We start from the raw sequence: 24,243 nt of genomic DNA, 5'->3' as shown, positions 1-24,243 counted from the left end.
TAATAAGAAGTATATTGCAAGGCCCGAATTGGAGAGGTCGACTTTCTTGTTGAAAATGGGTGTTGCACGCGATGAGTTGACAAACCCTACCAGCCGCCACCACGGTCTTCCGGCAATTGCGCTGTAGAAGCAAAGACAAGTATATATACTGCATAATGGGAATGCAGCCAACCCTAATGCCGTGGCCCAAGTGAGTCCTTGGCGAACAGACTGCAAAGTGCAAGCCGACGTTCACAACGCCGCCAACCCCGGCCCTTCTCAGCCGCCCCCCTCAGTCCTCGGCATCCTTCGGCATCCACCCAGACCGCCAGACGCCTCCCCAAGACAACACACACGACGTACATTCGGCGGCGGGCGGCCTCAAGCACACAAACCTACATCAAATTAAGTTGTTCCCCAAGCACGCTGTCCTCACGTCCTAAGCCTGTGGGTTCTTGTGCCAGTGGCTGACCGCATACCGTAAGTACCGTAGTCTCCAGTCACAGCCGCCCGTGAACCGCCTGAATCCTTCCTGAATGTTCTACTGTACGACCTAACCCCTACAGGTCTTCACCTGATTACTGCGATTCCGGCAGCACACCGCAAAGCAAGCGTCTGTGTCCTGCCGTCACCATACAAAGTACTTGAGTCATGCCGTTGCTCTCACTCTCAGCGATGTCCTCTTGCAGCTGTCAAAACGAGGTAACCCCCTACCGTCTAGTCCAACTCGGTCCACTACCGTACATCGTACTGTCATGGACTCATGGTCCTGCAGGGCCAGCAATGCCTACCAGCCTACCCTGGTCTTTCCTGCTACTACGGCTGCTGCCGCCTAGCCACATGGCCCTGCTGCTGGCGGGGGCGTGGACATATGTACCTGGAAGCAGTCCCGCAGTCGTGAGGCCACCTTCCTGCTTCTCCGCTCAGCGCTCTGTACTTCAACCCAACTGCCTCCGCATTGCACTCAGTCCTTGAGCATGTGCGGCGCGAAGTACTTCATGAAGCCAAACCCCTTGAAGCGCTCCTCGCCTGTGATCTTCTTGAGCGCCGCGTCGCAGATAATGAACTGGCCGTTCGCGGGATCCTGTGCTCGGTAGACGGTCACACAGGACGCAGCAAAGCGAAGGCGAGTCAGCATTGAGGAGGAAAGGAAACTCAGTGGCACAGCAATGAGCACGTGGTGCATGACAGCACGAGCCCGGCCCGCCGGCCTGAGCACGACATGTGCTGCACCAGCGACAGCCCAACAGCTACTTGCAGCCTCCAACAGCTGCCCCCATCTCACCTTGAGGCCCTTCTCCTTGACGTACGCCCAGAAGAACGACGTCACCTCCGGCCGCCCCATGGACTCCTTGCCCGTCAGCGCCGCCAGCTCCGGGGACAGCCGCACGGGCTTGGTGAACGCGTTCTTCTTCCGCTTCTCCTCATCCATCTCGGTCTTGACCTGCTCACAATTGCGGGCATGTCATGGTTAAGCGCATACCGTAGTATACTACGGAGGGCCTAGCGGAGTACTACAGCGCGCGACCACGTGTGTACTCGTATAGGCTCAACTGCAGTTTGGGCAGCGCCGTGTTACCGTAACCCGCTACCGGCCCTCACCTTCTTGGGCTTCTCCTTGCCCGCTTTGCTCGCTGGCCGCTTGGCTGACTTGGCCTTGGGCTCCTCATCGTCCCCGTCTGCATGGCGTGCGATGGCGCCAGTCTGTTAACCTTAGATGGACATGGCTCATGCACACAGTGCCCGCGCATGCACCACGCGTTTCTCTCGACGCTCCTGTCTCGTGCTCCCGGGCAGTACCCTCACCACCAGTGTGGCGTATCCCTCTTGCGCTGCATGCTCCTCGCGCCCGCGCCCGCACCCACACCGGTCACACTTACCATACACCTTGACGTGTTTGCTCAGCTGCGAATTCATGGTGAACATGGTGAGCGGCGAGGTGAACAATGTCTTGAGCTTGTCATCCAGCAGGATTTTGCGCTTGTCCTTGGGGTCCTGCGTAAGTTTAGAGGCGAGGTGTGTTGTGAGGCAACTGTTTCAAAGATTGTAATACTGACAGTGAATGTGGGGGTCAGGAGGGGTGCCTCGAGTACGTGCATCGTACCGCAGAGAGACGTGAGGGTCGTCCTGCCACCCGAATGCCGCCGGCCCGCAGCTGGTGACTGCCCCTGCGTTTGCCGTGCATGGCCCGAGCCGCTTGTCTACCGGTTTCCTCCTATGATGTGAAACACCACTACCTGCAGGTTGTTGGCCTTGATGTACTCCCACAGCCGCTTGACTACTTGCGTGCGGGGCAGCGACTCCACCCCCAGGAAGGCCTGCAGCGGCTCTGACAACCACGAGCCCATGCCGCTTCCCCGAGCCGGCCTGAGCACGTATAAGCAAAACAAAGGTCAATTTCGGCGCGCGCTGGTCGCAAGCCTGCCGGGAAATGCCCCGTCCAGGGGAACAATGCGGAGGACTTACGCGTCGTCGTCGTCCTCCTCCTCTTCCTCCTCCTCTTCCTCATCCCCTGCTCCCTCAGCTAAATATCGCTCAACCTGTCAGTGTAATACAATGCGGTGGTAAGGCACGCGGAAAGAACTACAGCGAATGGAGGCGCGACCACAGAGTCGAAGCTTCGCACCTCGGCTCGAATAATGGGCTTCCGGTCTGTCATGTCCTGCTTAAAGTGCTCCTCAAGCTGCTTGCGCAGCATCTTTTCGGTGGTGACATTCAGGTCTGCGTGTTTCAGAAGCTCACGCAGCTTAGTGAGAACCTCCTCGTCAGGGATTGTCATGTTGTTTGTTTTGCTTGTTGTCGGTGAATACAGGAAAGGGTGAAAACGGGGACGGTGCTTTCAACTTGCGAGGGCAGGGGTGGGGAGTAGCACACGGGCACTCGAGGCAGTCACGGTCAGTCTTCGTATGTATGGCTTGCGTTGCTACACAGTCATAACATGGGGCGTCACACACTTGATACTATGGTGTGCGTGCGGCGGTGCAGCCTGCCATCAAGCCGTACAGGCATGGGCGTCGCGTGTCTCAGAGTGTGCTGGGTGTCCCCCCTGTTCCCCCTTGCGTCAAACCAACTTTACACGTTCTTGTGTTCTGCCTATGATGCTGCATGCATGTGATTTATCATAACATAGTTACAGCTGCGATGCGTCCAACACTGTCGAACTGAAATCCCGAACCCGTTGGACGCTTTTGTTTGTTGTTTGATAGAGAAAACGATGGACTGGCCAAACATAGCATGGACCGCTGCATCCTTAGTCCTAGCCCTGAAGATGGCTCGGCGAGGCTTGAGCAAGGCCAGCCTGTCGCAATCTGGTGAGCCTCTAAGTTATTCGTACGTAGTATCGACAACGAGTGCGAGGAAGTGCACTGGGACGCAGAGGGCGGCGTGCTGGTCTCGAAGCGCGGGAAGTCGCCGGAAGCCGAACCGGCGTTGGGCCCGCACACGTTGCCACACACCTGCGGGGCGATGGCCACTTCGGGCATCCGCATCGCTCGCCGCACCATCCGCTGGCCTGACCTGTGTTCCCCTTGTCTTCCCCTGGTTGCCGGATGTCAGGCGCGCTGGCGGCTTTCACGGTCGGCGCAGTGCACATGACGGCTGGTCTGCAGTTTGGGGCGACGCTAATTCTCTTTTACCTATCGAGCAGCAAGGTGTGTCAGCCTCAGGCCCGTGTCGGCGTTGGGCGTACGTGACAACGACCGGGCTACCAGGGGCCTGGCAAGGATGGGCCCCATGCGTTGTTTGGCCCGCCACGACCAGCATTTTGCTTGTCAGCTAGCAAACTTGGAGAAACCCTCTGCAAGAAAGTTGCTGTGGTGGTTAAGCTCGCGGCATGTCAAGCTGACTCTTGCGTGCCCGTATCATGCCTATGTTGCATCTTACAGCTGACGCGAGTGGGCGCCAAGCGCAAAGCTCAGGTGGAGGAGGAGCACAAGGAGGGCGGGCGGCGGAATGCCGTGCAGGTGCTGGCGAACAGCTTGGCCGCCTGCGTGTTTGCGGAACTGTTGTACGTGCTGTCATCGGCAGATGGCACGCACACAGGCGGCTGGTTAGCTCAACTACTGCTGCGTGGCGGTGTGGATGTGCAGCGGGCACGTGTGCTACTGGCGGGCGGTTTCCTGGTGGGTGTGCGCCGTGGGTGCATGCCGCGGGCCGCAACGGGTTGCCGCCCCATCGGTCATGACCGTCGATGTCTCTTCTCTCTCCTCGCTTTCTCTGCACCACCTAGCCACCAGCTTGCGCAGGCGGTCCGCCCTCACGTGCAGTCCGCCGCCGCATGAGCTGCTTCATGCGCCCATGGGACATTCCACCGCGCTGCTTGCACACCCCACAGGGCCACTACGCCTGCTGCTGCGCGGACACGTGGGCCAGCGAGCTGGGCATCCTTAGCCGCAGCCGCCCGCGCCTCATCACCACCGGCCGCGCCGTGCCGCCCGGCACAAACGGCGGCGTGTCGGCGCTGGGCCTGGCCTGCAGCGCCGCCGGCGGCGCCTTCATGGGGGCGGCCTTCGCAGCCACAGGCGCCCTGGGCTGCGCCGCAGGCGCACCGCTGTGCGGCGGCTCCCTCTGCCCTGCTGCTGGCGGCAGTGGTGCAGGGACGTGGCTGACCGGGCCGGCGGGCGTGGCGACACTCACGGGCGTGGGCCTGGCGTGTGGGTTGTTTGGCTCGCTGCTGGACTCGCTGCTGGGGGCCACGTTGCAGTACACCGGCTGGGACGACCGGGCGGCGCGCGTGGTGGGCTGGCGGCACCGCCGCAGCCGCGGTGGTGGAGCCGCTGGCGCCTGCTTGCAAGACGGGAAGAAGGGGCTGGCGGATGGTGGGAGAGCGAACGGTACCGATGATGGAGAGGGGGAGGCGGACGCTGCGGCGGTGGTGCATATTAGCGGGTTGCCGGTGTTGAGCAATGACGCGGTGAATTTCGTGGCGGCAGCGATAACGGCTTGTGCGGGTGCGGTGCTGTTAGAGCGGGCAGGAGCATGAGCGCACAGTGGGCATGAGCAAGCGTGCGACGGCTGCTTAGGGACACGAGACAAGACCAGCAAATGTGAGGGATGGGAATGGGGGATGGCGGGCTCAGCGTGGGGAATGCCGGGAACCCGCAATGACCGTCAGCAACTTAAACTGGGGTTTCATGCTCATAAAAGCACATCTCGGCTGCCGCGGCTCAGAGAACAAAGCTGAGGCACGCGTTCCCGCCAAAATAAGCGGGACCTTCGCGTCGAGCCATTATTATAGCCCGTTCCGGCGCATTCTTACATATCATCGTGTTTGTGATGCAAGAACCTAAGCTGCAAGCGAAGCAGCTCTCTGGCTGGACCGCCGGCAGCGAGCCCCCCCTGCCTCCCTGCCTGGTTCAGGCCGGAGCGGCAGTGCTGGACACGGGGGCTTCGTCGCCAGCGGCGACAGCAGCCAGGACCACGCTATGGGACGTACTCGCCGCCTGCCCGCACTTCCGTGATCTCGCGGAACAGGAGCTCAAGCCAACCTCACCCGCGCGCAGGGCGCTGCGGGCAACCTGCAGGACGGGCCGCGCGCTGTATGATGCGGCGATTCGCGTTCTTAGGTTGGGCCCAGACGGAGAGCTACCGCTGACAGCGGAGGGCTTGCAGTGCCTGCGCGGAATGGTCAGCCGCGGCATGCGGCTGCGGGCGGTGAAGCTATGCTTTAATGGGCATCACAGCCCCAAGCGCACGCAGTCCTTGGACCCATCGACTGCCGTGGAAACCCTTGCGTTAGTCCAAAGCAACACGGTTATCACTGTAGTGGGTGTGTGATGGCGGTTGGGGGGTGCGCCGGCGGCACATCCCCTGTCAGGAATGGCGCCAAGGAAGGGACAAGCGGTTGGGGCAGGGCGGTCTCAGGCCGTAAGTATTGCTCAGTGATTCCTAAGATTTGGGGATGTACTTGCGGACGCATGGATTGCTTTCCCCACTTGTATTCCTCTTCCCCCGCCTTCCATACACAGGTCCGCCGCGCTGCACTGCTGCGGCGCACAGGTGCAGGCGCTCTGCATTGGCGGCTGTCTGCCGCTGCATGGCCCACTGGCGGCATGCCTCGCTCAACTGCCCAGCCTCCGGATGCTCATGGTGTTCGCTAGCAGCCCGGCCCTGCTGTCCGGTCACCTGCCCAGCAGCAGCGCCAGCGGCACCGGTGTCGCAAGTGGCAGTGACGGGGTCCATGGCCCCGCCGCAGAGGGCGACACCGCATCAGGTAGGCGAAGGTAGCAAGTGCGGAGGGAGGGCCCAGGTGCGGGACACGAAGGGCTTGTGAGTTGTAACAAACCGCTCTACCGTAGCACCTCCATGGCCCGCTCGACTTCAATCGATCGGCGGTCGAACCACGCCCTACTTGTTTACCCAGACCTACCTACTCACGGCCTCGTGGCTGCCGCTGTTGTCCACAGGTGCGGCGGCGGCAACTTTATTTGCTCACACCTGGTGGCCTGGCAAGCGGGCTGGCGGCGTGCGGCGGCCGGCTGCAGCAGCTCATTCTGGCTTCCGACAGCAACGACGCCCCGATAGTATCGCCAGGCTTGCGTACCTTCTATATCCCGAAGGAAATGTCGCCAGACCAGTCGGCAGGTGCGTGCGTGCCGGCAGCTGGCAATCGAAATCATAGGTCAAAGTAAAAGGGGGCTGCAGTCCGCAACGCCTCCGGCGGCATTCTTGCGCGGCCCAGAACCATCCAAACACCAACATGCGGACGTCTACGCATTCCCCTTTCGCCCACAACAACCACAGGCATCCTGACGTCGGACACGCTGTCGCGCTGCCTGCCGCGCCTCACGGGCCTCACGCAGCTAGACATCACCGGCAAATTCATCATGCCGCTGGACGTGTCCGCCCTGCACCCGCTCAGCCACCTGACCCAGTTGCGGTCGCTGGTGCTGGGCCTGCCGTACTTTCACCGGTACCACAAAAACGGTTACCCATACAGCTCTTACGACGCAGTCCTGCCCTACACTTACACCATGCAGCGCCTGGAGGGCCTCGATCTGGGTCACGCGCAGCTCAGCCGCGGCGCGCTGGCGGCCCTGGCGGCTCGGCTTCCGCAGCTGTGTGGCCTGTCCTTTGCATGATGGGTCCTTGGTGACAACGGTTGCCCCTGGCACGAACTCAATTGCTCCACAGCCGCGCCGACGCCGCCGCTGCAGCTGCCGCCAGCTCTACGGCTTCTGCGACTGACGGACGACTACACCACAAGCTCTGCCGCCCTTGTCGCAGAGCTGTTACTGGGTGCGGCGGCGGACGGTCCGGGCCGCCGCCGACGGCTGCTGAACCAGAAGCCGTACTTCCGGCTCGACATGCCAAATGCGGGAACGGGCGACGCTGAGGGTGACTGCTCCGTGTGGTCCTTTACCCTGCTGCCAACTGAGTCCAACGAAGCACCCTGGGTTAGCGGCGCTGCCGCCCCTCAGCCTGGGGCACTCGCCCCAGACCTGGTGGCAACGCATGTGCGTGGGCTGGTTTCCCTCATACCGGGACCGCGCGGCGGCCTCCGCGGTCATGCGGGTGGAGGTGCCGAGGGCGGCAGCGGCGACGGCGCCAACGACCACGACGGCAGCGGTGGCGGTGCTGGAGGCGGGTATGTTGCTGGCGGCGGGCGAGATGAGGAGCTCGAGGAGCTTATCGGATGGGATGCCACAACTGAGGACTTCGGGCATGAGCACGGGCTGCCAGCCTACGTTCCCCGGGGTGGCTTTGAGGGGCTGTGGCTGGTGGGTGACGGCAGTCGGTGGTACGACCCCATGCCGGGGCCTCACCACGCCTGGCTGCGGGAGCTGGCGCCATTGGACCCGCTGCGGCTGCTCGAGAACCCTTGTCGAGGTAGGTGATGGTACTGATCAGCCACTTGCCGAGGGTATTGCCGTGGCGTGGGTGCAGCCCACTTTTCCCTTGGGCGGGACAACCATCCTTCTGGACCCCAGCTTACAGTTGGGCTTGTCCTCTCCTGCAGTGGGGCCGCCGCCGTACGGCCCGCTGTGCCTAGAGCATCTGCATCTGCAAGGGCTGGACCTGTCCAGCGGCGAGCTGCGGACCATCGCGGAGTTGCTGCCGGGGCTACAGGTCAGTGTGCGGTGGGAGTGTGTGGGGTGCGGCATACCCATACGACAGTCACGGCAACCTCCAAAGACGATTCCACTGCTACAGAGTGGTTAGTTTTGTTTGTGCGAGTGTGGCACCTTGCGGCGCTCTGCGTTTGAGTGCATAAAGTGAGCGGTGTATGGGACTGCGGCAGTGGGTGTGCGCACGGGCACCAAGCGCCGCGTGTGCCGGCTGTAGGTAGGCAGGGAGGCAGGCAGGGAGGGAGGGAGGGAGGGTTGTGCGCCCGAGCCCAACCAAATACATCCCACTGTTTCTCCAACTGCGGTGTGGCTGGTCAGCAATTGTGCCCGCAAATGCTTGCGCCCTGCACGGGCGCTCCTGCTGCCGATTGGCAGGTCCTGATGCTGAGCACATGCTATGTGCCACCGGCTGAGCTGCCGCTGCTGTGTGGCGCGGAGCGGCTGCACACCCTGGTGCTGCGGATGCGGGACCTGGACCTGTGCCTGCAGCCGCACACAGCCCAGGAGGCGCTACAGGTGGGGCAGCGATTGCAGACCATTACTCAGTAGATTCTTACTCCACAGCCGGCGCCGCCTGGACATGCCAGCCGGCCCTTGCATGCATACCAGCTTTCACCTCTTTGCACATGGCTGGGTGTGATGCCTGGGGTGCCCTGCCCGTGCGCCATGGGGCATGGTGCGTGGACCTGTGCACGCCAGGCACGTTTACGCTCTCATTACACGCATGTTGCCAGGAGCTGTGCCTGCGGTCGCCCGCCCTGGAGGATCTGCAACTGCGGCCCAGCTTCGAGGACGTCGTGGATGAATACCTGGAGTTGGACCACGAGGCGCACGCGCGGTGGGAGGACTGCGGCCGGGCCCAGGTGCAGGAGGCGGTGTGGCGGCTGACAGAGGCGGTCAAACTGCAGACAGACGGGCGCAAGCTGGGCCCTGGTGATGGCGGCTGCGGAGGGCAGGGGCAAGCGGCCGCTGAAGGGCGGTCGAGGAGGCTGCGGCCACATGTGCGCGTGGAGCTGTTGCGGCCGGTGGCGTGGTGGGAAACCGATTGGAAGGAAGTGGAGTATAGGGGGCACGAGTAAGGGGGCGGGGTAAGTGAACCACATGACTGACCGGGCCAAGGAAGTCATTCACACGGGTTGCATGTGCAAGGGACTGGGTGGTAAACTGTGGACGGTGTGACATGGGATTGGAGACTCAGCGTGAGAGCTGGCCTTTGCAGGCGGATTGATGGCAGCGGTGGCAGACAGGCGGGTGATAAAATGCACGAGCGCGCTAGTGAGCACGGGTGAAGGGTGGAGCGGTTTGCCGACACACGTACGACCAGGCTCACAGGCTATTTGTGAGCACGAGGGCAATCGGCAAGTATGCCGGGCGCGGACCCTCAGTAGTGAGACGACAGCGAAGATTGGGGCTTGGTATGACGGCGGTGAGGAGAGCAAGGGAGGTTGGTTAGGGGCCCCGTTTTTCTGCCACTGCATGAAGCTGTCCGAGCAAGTACTGCAATAATCACCAATTGAAGAGTCGAAGCACGGAGCCCGATTGACTGGGGGATCGAAACGCAGGCGGGGACCGGGACACACGGAGGCTCCGGGGAAGCAACGCAGGACAACGACGGGGGCGCCTGTCAACCTGTGAAGTTGCCTGTTGCCTCGGATCCTTGCACGCGCCTTTTTGGGTCGGGTCAGGCAAGAAACAGCGCTGTCAGCTCTACACAGTGCAATACGTCTGTTGAGCAAGTTAAAGCGAAAAGAGGGTAACGGTCGGGAGTGCCACGTCGACGGGTCGCCATTCCTCGTTGCTTCAAGAACGCCCACAAGCTCCAGCTATTTTGTCCAAGGCATACAAACAACTGCTGGAAATGCACTGCCTTCGTATGACCCCCAATGGTTGCACGGGCGCGACAAACTTTTCGCGGCCTTCCTGGGGCACCGCTCATTTAGCGACTAGCCGGCCGCGAGGCGGGAGTCGTCCGCTGATTACATCCTCCTTAGGGGATGAGCGGGCAGCGGGCGCCACTTCTAGCGAAATGCTGACCTCGACCTCGACCCCAAGCTCGGCCTGGGTAAGCGGGAACCCAGGCTCGCGCGGGTTGCAGCAACATAGGATGTCGAAGCATATGCGCTCGTGGCCGCGGGACGCTGGTACCTGGTGCAAGTCGCACCTACCATCTAGTAGGGTTTGCCTTTTCCACCTGACACGACCTAGCGGCCTCCAGCCCGGCGCCTCGTTGTGATTCCGCCCCAACCTTCGAACCTCTTCCTTTGCCGACGACTACCTTCAAGCTCGTTACCAGCAAAACTCCCTGGCCGCCGCCGCCGCTAGCTTGCATCAGTCAACCTGTCAGTCAACGACCTGCGTCCGACGCATGGCAGGGACACGCGCCGATGCCCCGTACCCTCTGCCCACTCCGTTACCCCACTGCAGGACCGCGACCACGAGAATCTTCACGACACGTGCGAAGATATGCCACAGGACTCCGCCAGCAGCTGGGCTGCTCAGCCGGCCTGGGCGTCCGGGCACATGGAGGAGCTGCGGTCACACATCCAAGCGATGTGGGTCGCCAGCGGGGACTCTGATTGGCTGGGCGTGATTGTGCGAGAGCGTGCGGAGCAGCGCTCGCGGGCGGTTCGGGCGCAGCTGGCGCCCCTGCTGCCGGAGGGACGCACCTTTGCGCTGGGCGAGGTCAGTGGGGGCGCTTGCTTGGGATCACGCTGACGGGTGTCTAGGAAGGGCGGCTGCCGGTCCGTGTGTCGTACCGTCCAAATCGCTAGTCCACCACTAAGCCAAACCCTATCCCATACCTTTACGCCATGTTCACCTCCATGCGCCTCTACCCGCCTACTGTACCCCCTCCTTTTTTGTCAACGTCTTCCCCTCCTGCTCTCTCCCCCCTCCTCCCGCTCCTCCCTCCGCGCTCTGCTCCGCAGCTGCTGTTCTACGACCGCGCCACCATGCTGGAGAAGGTCAAGCTGGTGCTGGGCTACGAGTACGGCGTGGACCCACAGTACCTGCAGCCCTACACGCCCGTGGGGCACCTGGTGCTGGGGTACGGCGCCGCCGCCTCCTCCTCCTCGCCGCTGCCCGCCGCCTCCTCCGCCTGGAGCGTGTTCGACGTGGAGCGGCTGCTGGACACGGTGCGGGCGGCGCTGGGCGTGGCGCCGGAGCTGCCGGCCGCCTGTGTGGGCGAGGCGGGCGGCGACGAGATGGCGGAGGCGGTGGCAGCGGCGGTGGCGGAGATGAGCCTGCACGCGCTGGCGGAGGCGGTGTACCAGGCGCTGGAGCCGGAGCGGTCGTTCTGGACGTACGGGTGAGAGGAGGCGCCAGAGGCCAGCATTCAAGGACAGCCAGGGCTGGGGGTGGGGGGGGGCGGGGCGTTGGCAGCGCCTGTAACGTGAGGCGTGGGGCAGAGTCGCGGGGAACAGGATACGAGCGTTATGCGGTCGGAGTTGGGGCAGGTGTTGAATGAAGTGGCCCTGGCGAGCATGGAGCGTTGGACACATACATCCAAACTAGGGGGCTCCATCTGTTGTACAATAATAGCACCTTGCATATGTATGAGCTGGAGCAGGTAGCGGGCTGTGTGAGGGCATAAGGGCAAGCGGCAAGTGTGCACGGGCGCGGACCCTCAGTAGTGAGATGACAGCGAAGATTGGGGCTTGGGGAGTACGCGCCATGCGGTATGACGGCAGTCTCAGGAACTAGTCGAGGAGCGGCGAGATTTAAGCGCAAGGGTGGCGCCTGGCTACGAAGCGTTTAATAGCGTAGTTGTTGAGGGGCGCACGGATTTGGCGAGTGGCGATTTGGCAACTTGATATGTACGGTAGTTTGGGGTTCTGATACTTGCACCATGTATCCGGCTGAGCAGGCTCACGGGTCGTCCTGAGCTCCAGACGGCCACCGTTGGCTGTGAGCCGCCGCGGGCTCTGGGGTTTTGGACCAGTAGGCTCTATGCTTTGCTTGAGGTGCGTAATAAGCCTGTATGGCACGGTGTTCCAGCCGTGTCAGGCGTGACGATGCGCCTTCGTGTACGGTGCGCATAGTAACTGTTTTGCCCTTGGATGTTCCCGTCAATTGGTGCCGTGTTGCAGTGAAAGGCAAACGGCGTAAACTGAGACGCATGCATATGCCATGTGGAAGCTGCTCAATGAAGGATTTGGTAGGCTTACGGTAGCTGAAAGGTGACAGCCACCCTGGCCTGTAGGCAGTAGTGTTTATCGTAAGACGACTCAGGTTGGATCGGGCACTGTACTGAGGTCTGGGCCAACCACTGAGCGATGCATTGTGCGCGAGAGTCAGGAAGCAGAGTCTATGAGCGTGAGGAGACTGGGTACTTTTGTCAACGTATGCTGGTTGCAATTAGGGCGGTGGTGGAGACGCGACGGGTGGGGTTGCAGATGAGAAGTGGTGGTGGTTGTGGACGGGCGATATCAGATGGTGCGGTGGTATTGTGTTTGGGAGCCCCCCGTTAGGTTCGGATTACAACTATCCTGCCCGCCCCCGGGTATGGTAGGGACAAGGTAGTCGGCTTGTAGTCGGCTTCTGTTGTGTGTGGTTACAAGGTGGTGAGCGCGACGTGCATTCCTGTCCTTCTAGTCGCGGCCCCCACTCGCCCCAGCCCGTGCGTGCCCCCGGCGTGCTGTCCGGTTTCCAGTGGGGAGCATGGGATGTAAGAAAGGCGGTTTAAGAAAGGATTATGCCAAGGGTCCCTGTGAGGCTGTGACTGCTCTGTCGGGTGTTGGCTCCAAGCGGTGGCAAGCTGGACGGCGGCAGCGCCCTTCGTCAGCGTTCTTCCGCACTCCGAGGAGTCCCAGGATCAGAGGATCTTGGAAGCCTTTCCAGCAACCTAGCTGTTTTGCTCATCGACCATCATCACATTGCCCCCAAAAGAGGCTGGCGTCAAGGTTGGGGGGCGGGCCATGGGCCACTCGCGAACTCGTATCGAGGTTACAGCATCCGCGGCCTCTTCAGGTTCTCCTGGTCTCGGGACTCGGGGTTAGCGGGGCCCTCCCCTCGCAGTCCAGGCGCCGCGCCCCACCCGCAGGGAGCCCAGTGCGTTGGCGACCAACTTGGGGTCAGGTGGCGGGGTATAAGGGGGCTATCGGCCGCCGAAGCGGCCTCCCCTCGTCGAGAGACATAGCTCGACGGCAAAAGAGGGTTCACGCCTCCGCCTCCTCTCCTACCTCCATGGCTCCATCTGCGCACAAACGCCTACACCACACCTCATCACCCGCCACCGGCCATCTGAAACCTCAGGCTAGCTCAGGGATAGCGCAGATATGAAACAGGCTGATGAAATGATGATGCAGATCTGCGCGCAGCATTCGGGTCGCGGCGAGGCCGTTCTTGGCCGGCGTCAGCTCGCGACCAGACGTGAGGTTACCGTACGGAAGTACCGTATAGCAAGGTTTGGCACTTGGGCGCCGCCGCCGCCGTGTTGGGCGAATAACTTAACATTCACTGTACGTGCGTGCAAGGCGTGCGGGGGCAAGGCGTCGGACCATGCTGCTGCAGGGTTGCGTGTGCGCATTTCGAGCCCAGAGTGGTGCTTGTTGCGTGCTGAAGCCCAAAAGTAGCTCGGAAGACATGCACGCATGAAGCATGCGATGTAAGAGAACATTTTGCCAACCTTGTGACTTCGATGAATCGGGGCGTCGGGGCACCGCGGCACTCGTGACTGCGTGACCACTGATGGGCCGATGGGGCACCCAAGCAATAAAGGATGCCCGGCCTCACAGAAACTAGTCAAACTTTACGTACGCGTAGATGGACGCGTAGATGGACGCGTAGATGGACGTACCGGTGACCCTTTTGAGTCAACGGCTGGCGTGAAACAAGGCTGTCCATTGAGCCCCACACTTTTTGGGCTGTTTGTTGAGGCATACGCAGACTATCTGGCAGCCAAAGACGAATTAGATCCTGCCATGATGGCGGCCGGGGATTGCCCAGTAGTTGACGGACATCGTTTGCCCTTGCTCTTTTACGCTGATGATCTAAGCTTGTTTGCGACAACACACCGTCGGATGCTCCAGATGCTGACAACACTACGTGAGTTCTGTGAGGCTTTCGGAATGCGTGTGAATGTTACAAAGTCAGAAGTGCTGGGTGTGCATTCGTCAGCCACCTTTCGGCGTTATTTACGGCAGGAGCCAAGCCCCATGCCAGTGTACATGCGGGAATACCAGCAAGGGCTGGAAGCACTTCGCTTCTTTCCCTGGAAGCGTAGAGCGCGGTACCTTGGCCTGTATTACGGCCCCAGTTTTAAGTTTGAATCTTGTTGCAAAGAGTTACGTGCATCGGGTGAGCGAGCTATGCATGCACTACGACGGAAGTTACGCAAGAAGGGGCTTATGGTCCCTGCGGTAGCTATGCGGTGCTTTAACGCTCAGGTGCGTGCGGTATTATCTTACGGTGCACAAGTGTGGGCACCAGACGCGCTTCTCCAAGTGTTCAATGCGTCCCCAGTTGACGGTCAAAGATATGGAGCGTTTGATCGAGCACTAGAGCATGGCATGGTCCGCATACAGATGGATTTCATGAAGGAAGTGGTGGGAGCCCAGAAACCAACACATGAACTGCTCTTTCGAGAGCTTGGGTGCATGCCACTACACGTGCACTGGGCTGAGCTTGTTTTCCGTTTTTGGAACCAACTGGTTAAGGCAACCGGCACTGTTTACCATCAGGCGTTTAAGGAGGAGATACGAGCGGTGTTGAGCAACCTACCGACGCCGCCCACGCACACGTGGGGGGCTAAAGTTCTGCGGTTATTAATGGTTGGCCTTGGCTACCGTTTCAGTGGAGAGGCAGCTGATATCGAGGCCAATATTACACGCATTACTACGCAAGAACTGGATGTTGCCTCCCTCATGGGGAAGGTACGCGAGAAGTTTGAGGAGGACTGGGCTAGCAACAGGTTAGAGGTTAATCCACGGGATTTTGTGACGCAAGCAGGGGTCAAGCCTGGCGTGAAGATATGTCGTTACAAGCATTGGATGGGGGAAACACGGCACACGCAAATCTACATTCCTCGAGCATGGCATGTCTCCATGATGAGATTCAGGATGGGCGTGTGGATGATTGAGGCTAACAACCCCCGCGGTGCGCAGGGTGCGCACAGGGAGAGAGCACAGAGAGTATGTCCGCTTTGCCACGCTGATGGGGAGGAGCATGTAGAGGATGAGAGGCATGTGCTGCTTGAGTGCAAGGCGTACGATGATATCAGAAGCACGCTGTGGGAGGTGATTCCCGCGACTATGATGGACGCGATGGCCAGTGGTGACCAGAGGGGTTTAGCGCGTGTCATTCACGCGATAAGGCTGCGACGTAACGACCTTACGGCGCGACCAATTTAGATATATTATTGCATGAACTGTTTTGCTTTTTGAATAATCCTTTTGAGACTAGTTTTGGCGGTCCATGAGCTTCCTGGCTCGTTTGGACCAATCTACGAGCATGAACTTGTAACATCAATCAGTCAAACTTTGCACAAAACAACACATACATTCATTTACAATATATATCGCACCAGGAACGCCATTCATCCAGAGTTGCTCTTTCGCACGTTGGCAAGGTCCTTACACTTCTCCAGCAGCGACGACGGAGTGGGCCCCTGCGCCTCAAGGTAGCAGCCGCGGGGGCCATGGTGAAGGAGGTGAGTTCAACGGCAGAGGACGGGAAGGCAACACAGGTTAGCGAGAATTCTCTTCGGCTGGGGCGGCCCCTCATCTAACTGGAGAGTCAGCTGTACATGAGCGTGCGCTCAGTGCTTGGCAACGCTGGTATTCATTATTTTGGTTAGGCGCTTGCGCTCGCGTGAAGCCTCTTGAAAGGCCTTCCCTTGACCCCGTCTCCATCTGTGACGTGTCTTCAGGTGCACTTCAGCTTATTTCGCTCCGCATCCGGCCCTCTGCGGGAGTCGGACGCACGAACGGACGAGGGAGATGCGCCGAGCACCTCGGGGCAAGCGGCCAAGTCGTTCACCTGTGGCACCCGAACGCGGCGCAGCTCCGGTGTTGTGGACTTGGGAAGTGAGACGGAGGAGCTGTTCGCTCTGCTCGGCGTGGCAGAGGGCACGGGCTCATCGCCGCGCCTCATAAAGCTTATCACGGCAGCGCTTGAAACCAATGTGGAAAAGAACGAAATGCAGGAGAGGTTTACTACGAGCACGGTGAGCATGGATAGCGGAGGACCGGGGGCGTGCTGCGACGTCGCCGCCCCACTTGACGCAGCGCACGGGCCTGCCTGAACTTGTGCCGCCAGTCCCGGAGGCTGGTGGTGCCGAGCGTGTATGCGGCAAACGCACACTGGTCCCGGCACGCTGCTTGGCTGTTTCGCGGCTCAGCCAGCATCACAGCCCACCACCTCCCCCACCCTCCCGCATCCTCCCGCCTTGACCATATCGTGCACTCCTTCCTCCTTCTCCTCCTCCGACAGGTGGGCAGCCAACACATGATGCCGACTGGGAAGCTGACCGTCTTCCACGGCCTACGGCCGCCGCCCATTGGGCTCCAGGCCTACGTGGAGCGTGTGGCCAAGTTCACCAAGTGCAGCCCCGTGTGCTTCGTTATGGCCCTGGTCTACATGGACCTGCTGGCACAGGTGCGGGACACACGAGGGCGCTCGGGCAGGGGGCGAACGGCTTCGAGCTTGGGGCTGAAGGGGCCTGTGTTTTTGCAGGAACATAGCCGCCGTCAGCTGGCCGTCAGCTTACTGTCGGGGGCTTCCAGTCGCTGTAGGCGTCACTGAGTAGAGTACAGTATGCTTGTGTTGGTAAGCGTCGGCGCCCGGCTGTGCAAACCCCCACCCACCCGCGCAGCGCGACCCGGACATGCTGCCCACGCCGCTCAACGTGCACCGGCTGCTGCTGAGCGGCGTGCTGGTGGCGGCCAAGCTCACAGACGACCACTACTACAACAACGCATTCTACGGCAGGGTGAGTGCGGCAGGGCTTTGCCGGGGTGGGCTGCCCAGCAGCGGTATTGCCGACAACGGGGGCTCGCCACTTACAGCGTATCCGAGTTGTAAGCCCAGTGGTTCACATTAACAACAGTGGTTGACAACAAAATGTCCTTGGTTTGCAATATGTGCGCGGCCGCAGGTGGGCGGCGTCAGTGTCCAGGAGATCAACCGGCTGGAGCTGGAGCTGCTGCGGCTGTTGGACTACCGGCTGCACGTGCCCTGGGAGGAGCTGCGCTGCATGCTCAAGCAGCTGCTGGCGGGCAGTCTCAGCATCGGGCAGGGAGAGGTACGTGGCGGGCGGGTCGGGCGGCGGGATTGCGGGCGGTTGGAAGGCCGGCTCCTGGGATAAGCTGTCGTGAAGCACACGATGTTGCATCTCTTTTCCGACGGTGTATCCTGAATTACTGCTTGTCCCCCCCCTCCTCAGGGCTGGAGTGCCGCCCTGGGCCGCAAGCGCCGCAGCGTGTCGGGCCACAGCCAGAGCAGCGAGAAGCGCAGCTCGCAGCGCCGCAGCAGCATCGACTCGTCGCGCTCGCTTGGGGGCGTCTCGGCCTCCGTCTCGGCGTCAGCCACGCCCTCAGCTTCACAGAGCATCTACCGGGATGAAGAGGACGAGGAGGATGAGGGGGAGGAGGAAGAGGAGGTCGCAAACGAGCGGCAGGGGCGCGTCAGCCGGGCGGGCAGCTCGGCTTTGGGGCGTCGCTGAGTACAGCAGCGGGCACCGACGATTGTACTGGCAATTGTCGACAGCCTGCACGTCATGTCGGGTGGGACGCAACAGCTGCCCGGCAACGGATGATAGCGGCATGACGATCGTTTACTAGGGTAGGACGCTTGTGACGGGGGGTTTGCGATGACACCGGCGCGGCAGTGCGATGGTCCGTGGGTATCGATGTAGCAGCGTTCAGGCCGGGCTGAGTTCATGCCGGGCTTGCATGGTGCTGGTGCGAAGCGGGGCTCTGGCGAGCGGGCCGGCGGGTGTCAGCTGGGATGAGGGTGCTGGCTTATGCGCAATGACAGCGATGTATTGGAGGGCCTGGAGCGTGCGGAGTGCAGACGGAGTCATGCCGGGACAGCTGCAAGCCTGTGGAGTGGGGCGTATTAGTGCGGATAGCATTACAAACATGACAACACACGAGATACGACAGAAGGCGTGGGTATGCGTGGCACCATCTTTGCCATTAGTATCGGTCCTCATTGTGTGAGCGCGTGTCGCAGGATGCTAGTTGGCGGTCTTACTTCTTTGTCGTATCTCTTCTATACCTGTGGATTAGGAGATTGTAGACTGTTTTGTGACGTGTGCCTGTCCTCAATGCTTTTGGTCCTTCGGTATTCGGACAAGCTGTTCGGGAGGCCGGGACGAGCATACAGCATTCGTGATGTGCTGTGGCGTTGGCTTAACAGGCTTCGGTGTGGTTGTCTACGTATGGTCGGACGCTATGGTAGGAGGCACCATCGGACGCGGACTTTCATAATAGGAGACATGCAACGGGCTACTATCACAGACTGAGTGGCCGCAACCGGCCGTGTGGGACTAGCGCAAGGCGCTGCCGGTGCTTTGGGGAAAAGCTGAAGTACCGTAATGCCGCTGTTTGCAAAGTGGAGCGGCACAGCGCTAGCATGGAGGATGATTATGACAGGGGCTGAAAGTGTTTCTAGTATATTCAAGCGGCAGCCACGAGTTTGGGAAGGAATGCTGTCTGGAAGCATTCCTTCTCATTGCTAGCTGACCTCGGTGGATGAGCCTCACCGCTTGAGGAAGCGCGCGCGGCTGAGTATGAGGGCATGCGCGTGGACAGCATATGTGTGCTGCGCTCTGGACGGAACGCGGTTGAAATGACATCGTTGGTTGAGGTGCGGCGGTTGTGCAGTACTGGTACCGGTGCTGGCAGAACCCTCCCTTGCGGGCTGTCACCCACTACCAGACAGGCGCGTGGCTCTGTGGGCGCACCTTGCCCACATTGGCAATTGCAAAACGCAGGCCTAATTGGCGCTAGACGGTTGCATTACGGTAGCACGTTGTAATTGCATACCAGGCAGTCCAGGTCCCGAGCATGCTCCCGAGCGCAGTGCGTGCTTTGCTCGGAGTTATACAGGTGTCATGCTGCAAAACCGGTGGGCGAAGCATTTGCCACACGAGCTTGTATTGCTTTGGCCGGAGTGGGACCCGTTACATGCAGTGATGCACACGCCGCAACCCAAACGCACACCGCTGCACCGTTTACAGTGATGCACATGCCGCAAACGCAACCGGAGCCGCGCCATCCTTACTCATCCCCTGCTGCGGGGAGCGGGCACGCAAATCTCTCCGCACTTCTCCATTACTCCCCCACCTTTGTGAGACTAATTTTGACCCGGTACTCGAATCCTTTGCACTTTTGCGCGAAACGAACGTGTCGTCCCTTGCCGCCTATGTGCGAGTGCGTTACACTCCCTGCATCTCCGGTGCATCCCAGACCGTCCTTCACGGCCGCAACGCCTCGTAGGCTGCGGGGTCCAGACGCCGCGCGTGCGAGGAAGTGGGCCGCCGCCGTAGCGTGCCGGTGATGGGAGTGCTGGCGGGGTCCTTGGGTCCGTCAAACAGCCCGAAGCACCACAGCACGCCGCCGTAGGAGGCGGGGTCACAGCCGTCCAGAGCGAACCTGCGTGTTTGCATGGCGACCGAGAAGCATTATGTAGAGCAGGACAGCAGAACTTGGTGGCGACGAGGCGGGCACGAACACCTGTTGCCGCCCCGCACAGGGACCAGCCGCCGCGCTCCGTCCGGTACTCCGCAGGAAGATGAGGCACCTGCCATCCCCCGCCCCTGCCCCCACCGCTAACCCCCGCGGCCCGCGTACCGATGGTTGAGGTGCAGCACTGTGCTGAGTGCCTCCTGTGGCGAGGCGCACCAGGCCAGCGGCGCCTTGCCCCAGGTCATGCGCACGTTGTTGTGCAGCTCGCCGTGGGTCGACAGCTGCCGCTGGGCGGCGTCCCAGAAGGTGTCGCCTGCAGGCAGACCAGGGCGATTGCTGATGAATCCAAAGGAAGACATCTTCCAAATGGGCGCGAACGCTGTGGTAAGGAGATAGTTGACAAACAGTGTTACCCTGATCAGGTAGATGCATGCCGGGTCGGCCACGTCAGGTCAAGCCGTCCGCCTGCGGTTGTGGCACCTGCCTGTGGTGCCGGTCTCCAGTTGCTGCAGGCTCCGGACCGCCCGGGGGTCGGAGGCGTGTGCTGCCAATGTGTCCTGGGCCCAGCGCGGTAGCACAGCCAGCGAGTCCAACTGCCCGCACCTGCGGCCAGGGAAAGTGTGTCAGGCACCAGAGCGCTAAGCAACTTCTGCTATCTCCGCTACGACAAAAGAAGTTGCTATAATGTGCTGTCTTTGCACCACGGTAAACTCCACCTGTGGAAACAGAAGCTGTATGCCAGCTCGCGCCACACCAGCAGCTCGTCCAGGAACTTGGCGCAGCCGGAGCCGCCACTGGCCGCCGCCTCCCGCGTGACCCTGTGCAACATTGAACGCGTGAATGTCGCCAGTTCCCTTCCAGATACTTACTTGCATGCCGGGAGTACGCTCTCACTTCTCAACACATGGCACACCAGCCCGTCAACGAAGCATGGCATGGCGCGCCTCGCCCATCCGTTGTGCTGCTGCCGCCCCCCGCGGCCCCCACCTGAAGGGTGACACCATGCCCCAATGTAGGTAGGCGGACATGCGGCTGGTCCCGCCCCGCTGCATGGCGTCATTGCGACTGGCGGCGTAGCGGCCCACGCCGCCGCCGCGCCGCCAGGCGTCCCAGCGCGCGTAGCCCGCGCCGCTGCCGCCAATCTGCAACACAACAGCCGCTAAGCTTACTCGTCATGCGCCAATAGTAGTGGAGCACACAATGTGGCGGTCACGAAGGGCACGCGCAAGAGTCTTTGTCCAAACAGGCCCTATCATTCTGGAGAGCACCTTACCATGTGGCTCACACCCGGCACGGACTTGTCGACGCCCGGTATTGACGCTGCAACCACCCCCAGGTCACAGGTGCCATCGGCGCCGACCGGAAGCGCAAGCAGATCCAGCGATGGCCATTCCGGCGCGATGCTTGCTGCAGCGGGCCCAGCAGGTGACGCGGCGGCGCTGCCAGCGGCGCCACCACCGCCAACACTGGATCCCGCGCCATCACTGGCGGACGCCGGTTGCGCAGAGGCTGCGGCGTTGGCGCCGCTGGCGCGGTGCAGGAAGCGGTGCATGGGCCCGGCCCCGGCTGACGCAGCAGCCGAAGCGACAGGGGAGCTGGCGGCAGCGCCGTCTGCACCGGTGCCGCCAGCCGCAGCCAAGGCCGCAGCAACAGGCCAGCAGTATGGACCGCCTGCGTACACTGCCCGCATCCGTTGCCTTCGCCAACCTGCGAGTGGTGTATCATGTGCGTTGCATTGGGCGCCTCCCTTTTTGCTGGAACAGGTTCTTCCCGCAATCAACGGCTTGCCAGCTCCACTCCCGGACCCACCAAAGACATAGCTGACAGGGCGGCAGCCTTATGCACACAATGCCTGCACGCATGCAGAGCTGCGTGCACGCACCCTCAGTCGCGCTGCGGTAGGCGTACGCCTTCTCGTATGCCCGCGGCACCAGCCGCATAGGCACCACACAACTGGTATCCACTGCCCACACGCCCGGGGCCGGCACCGCCGCGTCCACGGCAGTCGCCGCAGCGGCATCAGCGCCGGCGCCGCCACGTTGCAGTCGCCTCACGAGAGCCGCCAGCCAGCCCGCATCTGGGTCCACGGGCATGTCCTCTGCGACCATCCAGTGAAGTAAATGGCAAACCACACTTACAAGCTGTAAGCGCGCTTTTCGGGCGCGTTAGTCCACGTCGGCGCGCTACACCACACATATTGTATTGTAAATTGAAGTCACGAGTAGCGCCCCCTGCCGTCAAAGCAAAATGTTGTAGCCGGCCCCATCCCATGTATGCTCATGCAGTCATGCCGTACCTGTCACCACCAGCGCCGCCCTGCTGGCAGTTGCCACTAGGTCCTCCCAGCCCGCCCCCCACGGAGAGCTGCTGACACCGCTGCCGGCTGCCGTACTGCTGCTGGGGACACCTCTGGGAGCACTGATGTCGCCAGCGCCGTTGGTTGCGGACTGGGCACCAGCGCTGCCGCTCAGCGCCGCAGCTGCCGTGAGGCCCTCCGCGTGGACGTGAAGGCGCAGACCCAGCCGCTGCTGCAGCTCCCTCTGCGCATCCCGCAGGCCTGTCCGTACACCGTGGCAGGCAGTGCAAGCGTCGAAGGCGCACGCAAGGTCAAGCGCGTGCCTCAACAACATAGGACCCTTACGTTACCTGTTCCACAACAGCAGGGCGGTACCACTGCCACTGGCGTCCTGCCAACACCCTTCCCCTACCTTCCAGTTGGAACTTGATGCGGCGCAGGTTGCCGTGCGCCTGACAGTTGGCCCCGGGGAGCACAAACGCCGCCACCAGCAGCGGCAGCCTGAGAGCCGCCGCAGCCGCCAGCGCCGCGTCCAGAGCTGGGTTCTCATGGCCGCGTACGGCGGTCTGCGAAGACCGAGACATTTGTCACCAAAGGAGTTACACGTGGATGGGGCATCGACAGGCGATCAGCTGTTTCAATACACACCACGAAAGACAAGGAGTCGCAAGCCGCAGGGCCCCGCAGCTTACCTTCATCCAGTACATCACATACTCGCCGTGCATGGCCGCCACCGAGGCAGTGGCGGCTGCGCCCTCCTGAGTCACCAACAGTTGCGCCTGTGCCGCCGCAGCCCCCGCCGGAGCCGCATCTGGCGCATGACTGCCGAGGCGCCCGCCGCTGTCCTGCTCATCGTCGCTCTCAGAGTGGGACGACGAGGCCCCTGAACCCTCAGAGGACGAGGATGAGATCACAATGACATCATCATCAACGGCCGCGCCGGCCGCAGCGCCCGCCCTTGCGTCTGCTTCTGCTCCTCCTCCTGCGATTGTCCGGCCCAGCCCCTTCTCCGCAACGCCCCTGCCTTCGTTGCCCACCGTCAGCTCCTGTTGCCCCTGCGGCGTGCCGTCTGCGCTGGTGGCCACCTCTCGGGCGCCCTCATCCTCACCGCCCTCTTCCATGACCAGGTCCACCACCTCCACCTCCACATCCGCATCCGCTTCAACCCTGGCATTGAGCTGTACGGAGCGCGGCCCAGCCCTCCCAGCCGCCTCAGCCGCCCCCTCCTCCAGCCGCGGCCGCTTAACGCTGCCGCCACGCTGCGCTGGCGTTCCCGCTGCCGGACGCGATGCCGCTGCGCCAGCTCCAGGTGCCGTGGCCAGGCTGGCACTGCCACCCCCGCCGCTAACCCCACCGGCATTGCCACTGCCCAGCGGCGGCAGCGGCAGCACCTGTCGGATGCGCTCCGTAATCAGGGGCGGCAGCTGTAGCCAGCCGAACGAGCTCCAACCGCCCCGGTCAGCGCCACCCACGCCGATGTTTGCGCCTGCAGCTGCTGCAGCAACGTCACCTGCTGTGATTCCGTTGCCCCCTCCACTTGCGGAGTCCCCGGCAGCGCCAGGGGAGGAGGCCGCTGCTGCGGCGGCACGTGTTTCCCGCCGCGCCTCCCGCCGCCGCTGTTCGGCCGCCAGGCCCTCTGCGCCGCCCCACTTGCGGTGCGCCACAGCCTCCAGCTGCCGAGCAAGAGCATTGAGTCGATATGGATGTTTGGAGGCGGAGACCGAGATTCAAGTCAAGGCTGGGTGAGGAGGCGCGGAACCGTGAACGGGGCGATGACCGCAGTTGCCCGATACGCATCAGGGTTGTGTTGCGGTAACGGCTGGGCGCATGATCGTACCTCGGCACGGATGTACAGTTTCATGGGTGGCGCACTGCGGGAGCGCGGGTTGCGCTTCTCAGTGACCTGCAGTCCCTCAAGCTGAGGGGGCGACAACGGGTCAGCAAGGAGCACCGCCACGCCCGCAAAGCGAACCTTGCCCCTGGCCACCGCCCGATCTCTCCCCCGCAACCTATATTCTCCATAGTAATTCCATAAAACTCACGTCCTTGTCCGCCAAGCAAAAGACGCTTTTCGCGTGCGTCTTTGGCAGCGAATCGCCCCGACGCCCGCGCGAATCGCTGGACATCTTGCTCGCAGTGTAGACAAAGCGAAGTTCTCAGCGTCTCATAGTTATGTTATAGCAGCATAGTCCCGTATGTCGCTTCAGATGAAGCGTTCCTGCTGGTGCACGCGTGTATGAACCTGACGCCACACGTTTGGGTATGCACTGCA

The 24,243-nt window shown here is 61.7% G+C and overlaps 7 protein-coding genes across 8 annotated transcripts; 5 read left to right on the top strand and 2 right to left on the bottom strand.

The window, feature by feature from the left end:
* Positions 1-43: 43 nt before the first annotated feature.
* CHLRE_02g118250v5 (uncharacterized protein) lies at positions 44-2,899 on the bottom strand. Its single transcript, XM_043060011.1, has 7 exons — positions 2,606-2,899; positions 2,446-2,519; positions 2,217-2,346; positions 1,860-1,974; positions 1,582-1,658; positions 1,265-1,423; positions 44-1,063 (listed from the first exon to the last, which is right to left on the bottom strand). Exons 1-7 carry the CDS (start codon positions 2,675-2,677, stop codon positions 944-946), a joined length of 747 nt encoding a protein of 248 aa, XP_042927645.1. The 5' UTR covers positions 2,678-2,899; the 3' UTR covers positions 44-943.
* A 142-nt stretch (positions 2,900-3,041) lies between these two features.
* CHLRE_02g118200v5 (uncharacterized protein) lies at positions 3,042-5,112 on the top strand. Its single transcript, XM_001702373.2, has 4 exons — positions 3,042-3,290; positions 3,535-3,629; positions 3,864-4,100; positions 4,313-5,112. Exons 1-4 carry the CDS (start codon positions 3,248-3,250, stop codon positions 4,958-4,960), a joined length of 1,023 nt encoding a protein of 340 aa, XP_001702425.2. The 5' UTR covers positions 3,042-3,247; the 3' UTR covers positions 4,961-5,112.
* A 49-nt stretch (positions 5,113-5,161) lies between these two features.
* On the top strand, positions 5,162-7,377 carry CHLRE_02g118151v5 (uncharacterized protein). The gene is made up of 5 exons (XM_043060010.1): positions 5,162-5,711; positions 5,946-6,016; positions 6,111-6,190; positions 6,384-6,561; positions 6,721-7,377. Exons 1-5 carry the CDS (start codon positions 5,254-5,256, stop codon positions 7,056-7,058), a joined length of 1,125 nt encoding a protein of 374 aa, XP_042927642.1. The 5' UTR covers positions 5,162-5,253; the 3' UTR covers positions 7,059-7,377.
* On the top strand, positions 7,242-9,727 carry CHLRE_02g118125v5 (uncharacterized protein). Of its 2 annotated transcripts, XM_043060008.1 has the most exons (4): positions 7,242-7,806; positions 7,937-8,046; positions 8,421-8,561; positions 8,780-9,727. In XM_043060008.1, exons 1-4 carry the CDS (start codon positions 7,284-7,286, stop codon positions 9,122-9,124), a joined length of 1,119 nt encoding a protein of 372 aa, XP_042927644.1. In that variant the 5' UTR covers positions 7,242-7,283; the 3' UTR covers positions 9,125-9,727. The 2 variants fall into 2 exon arrangements, with proteins under 2 accessions (XP_042927644.1, XP_042927643.1); XM_043060009.1 differs by having other exon boundaries at positions 7,452-8,046.
* Positions 9,728-9,781: 54 nt separating this feature from the next.
* CHLRE_02g118100v5 (uncharacterized protein) lies at positions 9,782-12,787 on the top strand. Its single transcript, XM_001702375.2, has 3 exons — positions 9,782-10,107; positions 10,470-10,727; positions 10,973-12,787. Exons 1-3 carry the CDS (start codon positions 10,072-10,074, stop codon positions 11,354-11,356), a joined length of 678 nt encoding a protein of 225 aa, XP_001702427.2. The 5' UTR covers positions 9,782-10,071; the 3' UTR covers positions 11,357-12,787.
* A 2,794-nt stretch (positions 12,788-15,581) lies between these two features.
* Positions 15,582-19,037, top strand: CHLRE_02g118050v5 (uncharacterized protein). Its single transcript, XM_001702376.2, has 6 exons — positions 15,582-15,693; positions 15,913-16,209; positions 16,476-16,640; positions 16,858-16,974; positions 17,140-17,286; positions 17,428-19,037. Exons 1-6 carry the CDS (start codon positions 15,682-15,684, stop codon positions 17,704-17,706), a joined length of 1,017 nt encoding a protein of 338 aa, XP_001702428.2. The 5' UTR covers positions 15,582-15,681; the 3' UTR covers positions 17,707-19,037.
* Positions 19,038-19,158: 121 nt separating this feature from the next.
* Positions 19,159-24,231, bottom strand: CHLRE_02g118000v5 (uncharacterized protein). The gene is made up of 12 exons (XM_043060007.1): positions 24,014-24,231; positions 23,809-23,889; positions 22,664-23,644; positions 22,384-22,537; positions 21,972-22,232; positions 21,558-21,773; positions 20,949-21,382; positions 20,663-20,817; positions 20,392-20,493; positions 20,160-20,278; positions 19,841-19,988; positions 19,159-19,642 (listed from the first exon to the last, which is right to left on the bottom strand). Exons 1-12 carry the CDS (start codon positions 24,095-24,097, stop codon positions 19,465-19,467), a joined length of 2,913 nt encoding a protein of 970 aa, XP_042927641.1. The 5' UTR covers positions 24,098-24,231; the 3' UTR covers positions 19,159-19,464.
* Between the last annotated feature and the right edge of the window lie 12 nt (positions 24,232-24,243).

Source organism: Chlamydomonas reinhardtii, chromosome 2 (genome assembly GCF_000002595.2).
Source record: "Chlamydomonas reinhardtii strain CC-503 cw92 mt+ chromosome 2, whole genome shotgun sequence".
Classification (NCBI taxonomy): domain Eukaryota; kingdom Viridiplantae; phylum Chlorophyta; class Chlorophyceae; order Chlamydomonadales; family Chlamydomonadaceae; genus Chlamydomonas; species Chlamydomonas reinhardtii.
Note: the sequence above shows the minus strand (reverse complement) of the source record. Positions and strands in the feature narration are given on the sequence as shown.

Bases quoted from the DNA above. Each gene is read 5' to 3' on its own strand.
- CHLRE_02g118151v5 (XM_043060010.1), top strand. From the start codon at position 5,254: ATGCAAGAACCTAAGCTGCAAGCGAAGCAGCTCTCTGGCTGGACCGCC. The intron at 5,712-5,945 runs GTTAGTCCAAAG...TTCCATACACAG, and splicing joins ACTGCCGTGGAAACCCTTGC to GTCCGCCGCGCTGCACTGCT. The intron at 6,017-6,110 runs GCCCACTGGCGG...TCACCTGCCCAG, and splicing joins CGGCTGTCTGCCGCTGCATG to CAGCAGCGCCAGCGGCACCG.
- CHLRE_02g118050v5 (XM_001702376.2), top strand. The intron at 16,210-16,475 runs GTGAGCATGGAT...CTCCTCCGACAG, and splicing joins AGAGGTTTACTACGAGCACG to GTGGGCAGCCAACACATGAT. The intron at 16,641-16,857 runs GTGCGGGACACA...CCACCCGCGCAG, and splicing joins ACATGGACCTGCTGGCACAG to CGCGACCCGGACATGCTGCC.
- CHLRE_02g118100v5 (XM_001702375.2), top strand. From the start codon at position 10,072: ATGCTGACCTCGACCTCGACCCCAAGCTCGGCCTGG. The intron at 10,108-10,469 runs GTAAGCGGGAAC...ACCCCACTGCAG, and splicing joins CGACCCCAAGCTCGGCCTGG to GACCGCGACCACGAGAATCT. The intron at 10,728-10,972 runs GTCAGTGGGGGC...TCTGCTCCGCAG, and splicing joins GCACCTTTGCGCTGGGCGAG to CTGCTGTTCTACGACCGCGC.
- CHLRE_02g118200v5 (XM_001702373.2), top strand. From the start codon at position 3,248: ATGGCTCGGCGAGGCTTGAGCAAGGCCAGCCTGTCGCAATCTG. The intron at 3,291-3,534 runs GTGAGCCTCTAA...GCCGGATGTCAG, and splicing joins GGCCAGCCTGTCGCAATCTG to GCGCGCTGGCGGCTTTCACG. The intron at 4,101-4,312 runs GTGGGTGTGCGC...CACACCCCACAG, and splicing joins TACTGGCGGGCGGTTTCCTG to GGCCACTACGCCTGCTGCTG.
- CHLRE_02g118000v5 (XM_043060007.1), bottom strand. From the start codon at position 24,097: ATGTCCAGCGATTCGCGCGGGCGTCGGGGCGATTCGCTGCCAAAGACG. The intron at 22,538-22,663 runs GTAAGCTGCGGG...CGGTCTTCGCAG, and splicing joins ATGTGATGTACTGGATGAAG to ACCGCCGTACGCGGCCATGA. The intron at 20,818-20,948 runs GTAAGGTGCTCT...GTTGTGTTGCAG, and splicing joins TGCCGGGTGTGAGCCACATG to ATTGGCGGCAGCGGCGCGGG.
- CHLRE_02g118125v5 (XM_043060008.1), top strand. From the start codon at position 7,284: ATGCCAAATGCGGGAACGGGCGACGCTGAGGGTGACTGCTCCGTGTGG. The intron at 7,807-7,936 runs GTAGGTGATGGT...CCTCTCCTGCAG, and splicing joins GCTCGAGAACCCTTGTCGAG to TGGGGCCGCCGCCGTACGGC. The intron at 8,562-8,779 runs GTGGGGCAGCGA...GCATGTTGCCAG, and splicing joins CAGCCCAGGAGGCGCTACAG to GAGCTGTGCCTGCGGTCGCC.
- CHLRE_02g118250v5 (XM_043060011.1), bottom strand. From the start codon at position 2,677: ATGCTGCGCAAGCAGCTTGAGGAGCACTTTAAGCAGGACATGACAGAC. The intron at 1,424-1,581 runs GTGAGGGCCGGT...AATTGTGAGCAG, and splicing joins GCAAGGAGAAGCCCAAGAAG to GTCAAGACCGAGATGGATGA. The intron at 1,064-1,264 runs GTGAGATGGGGG...TACCGAGCACAG, and splicing joins TCAAGGAGAAGGGCCTCAAG to GATCCCGCGAACGGCCAGTT.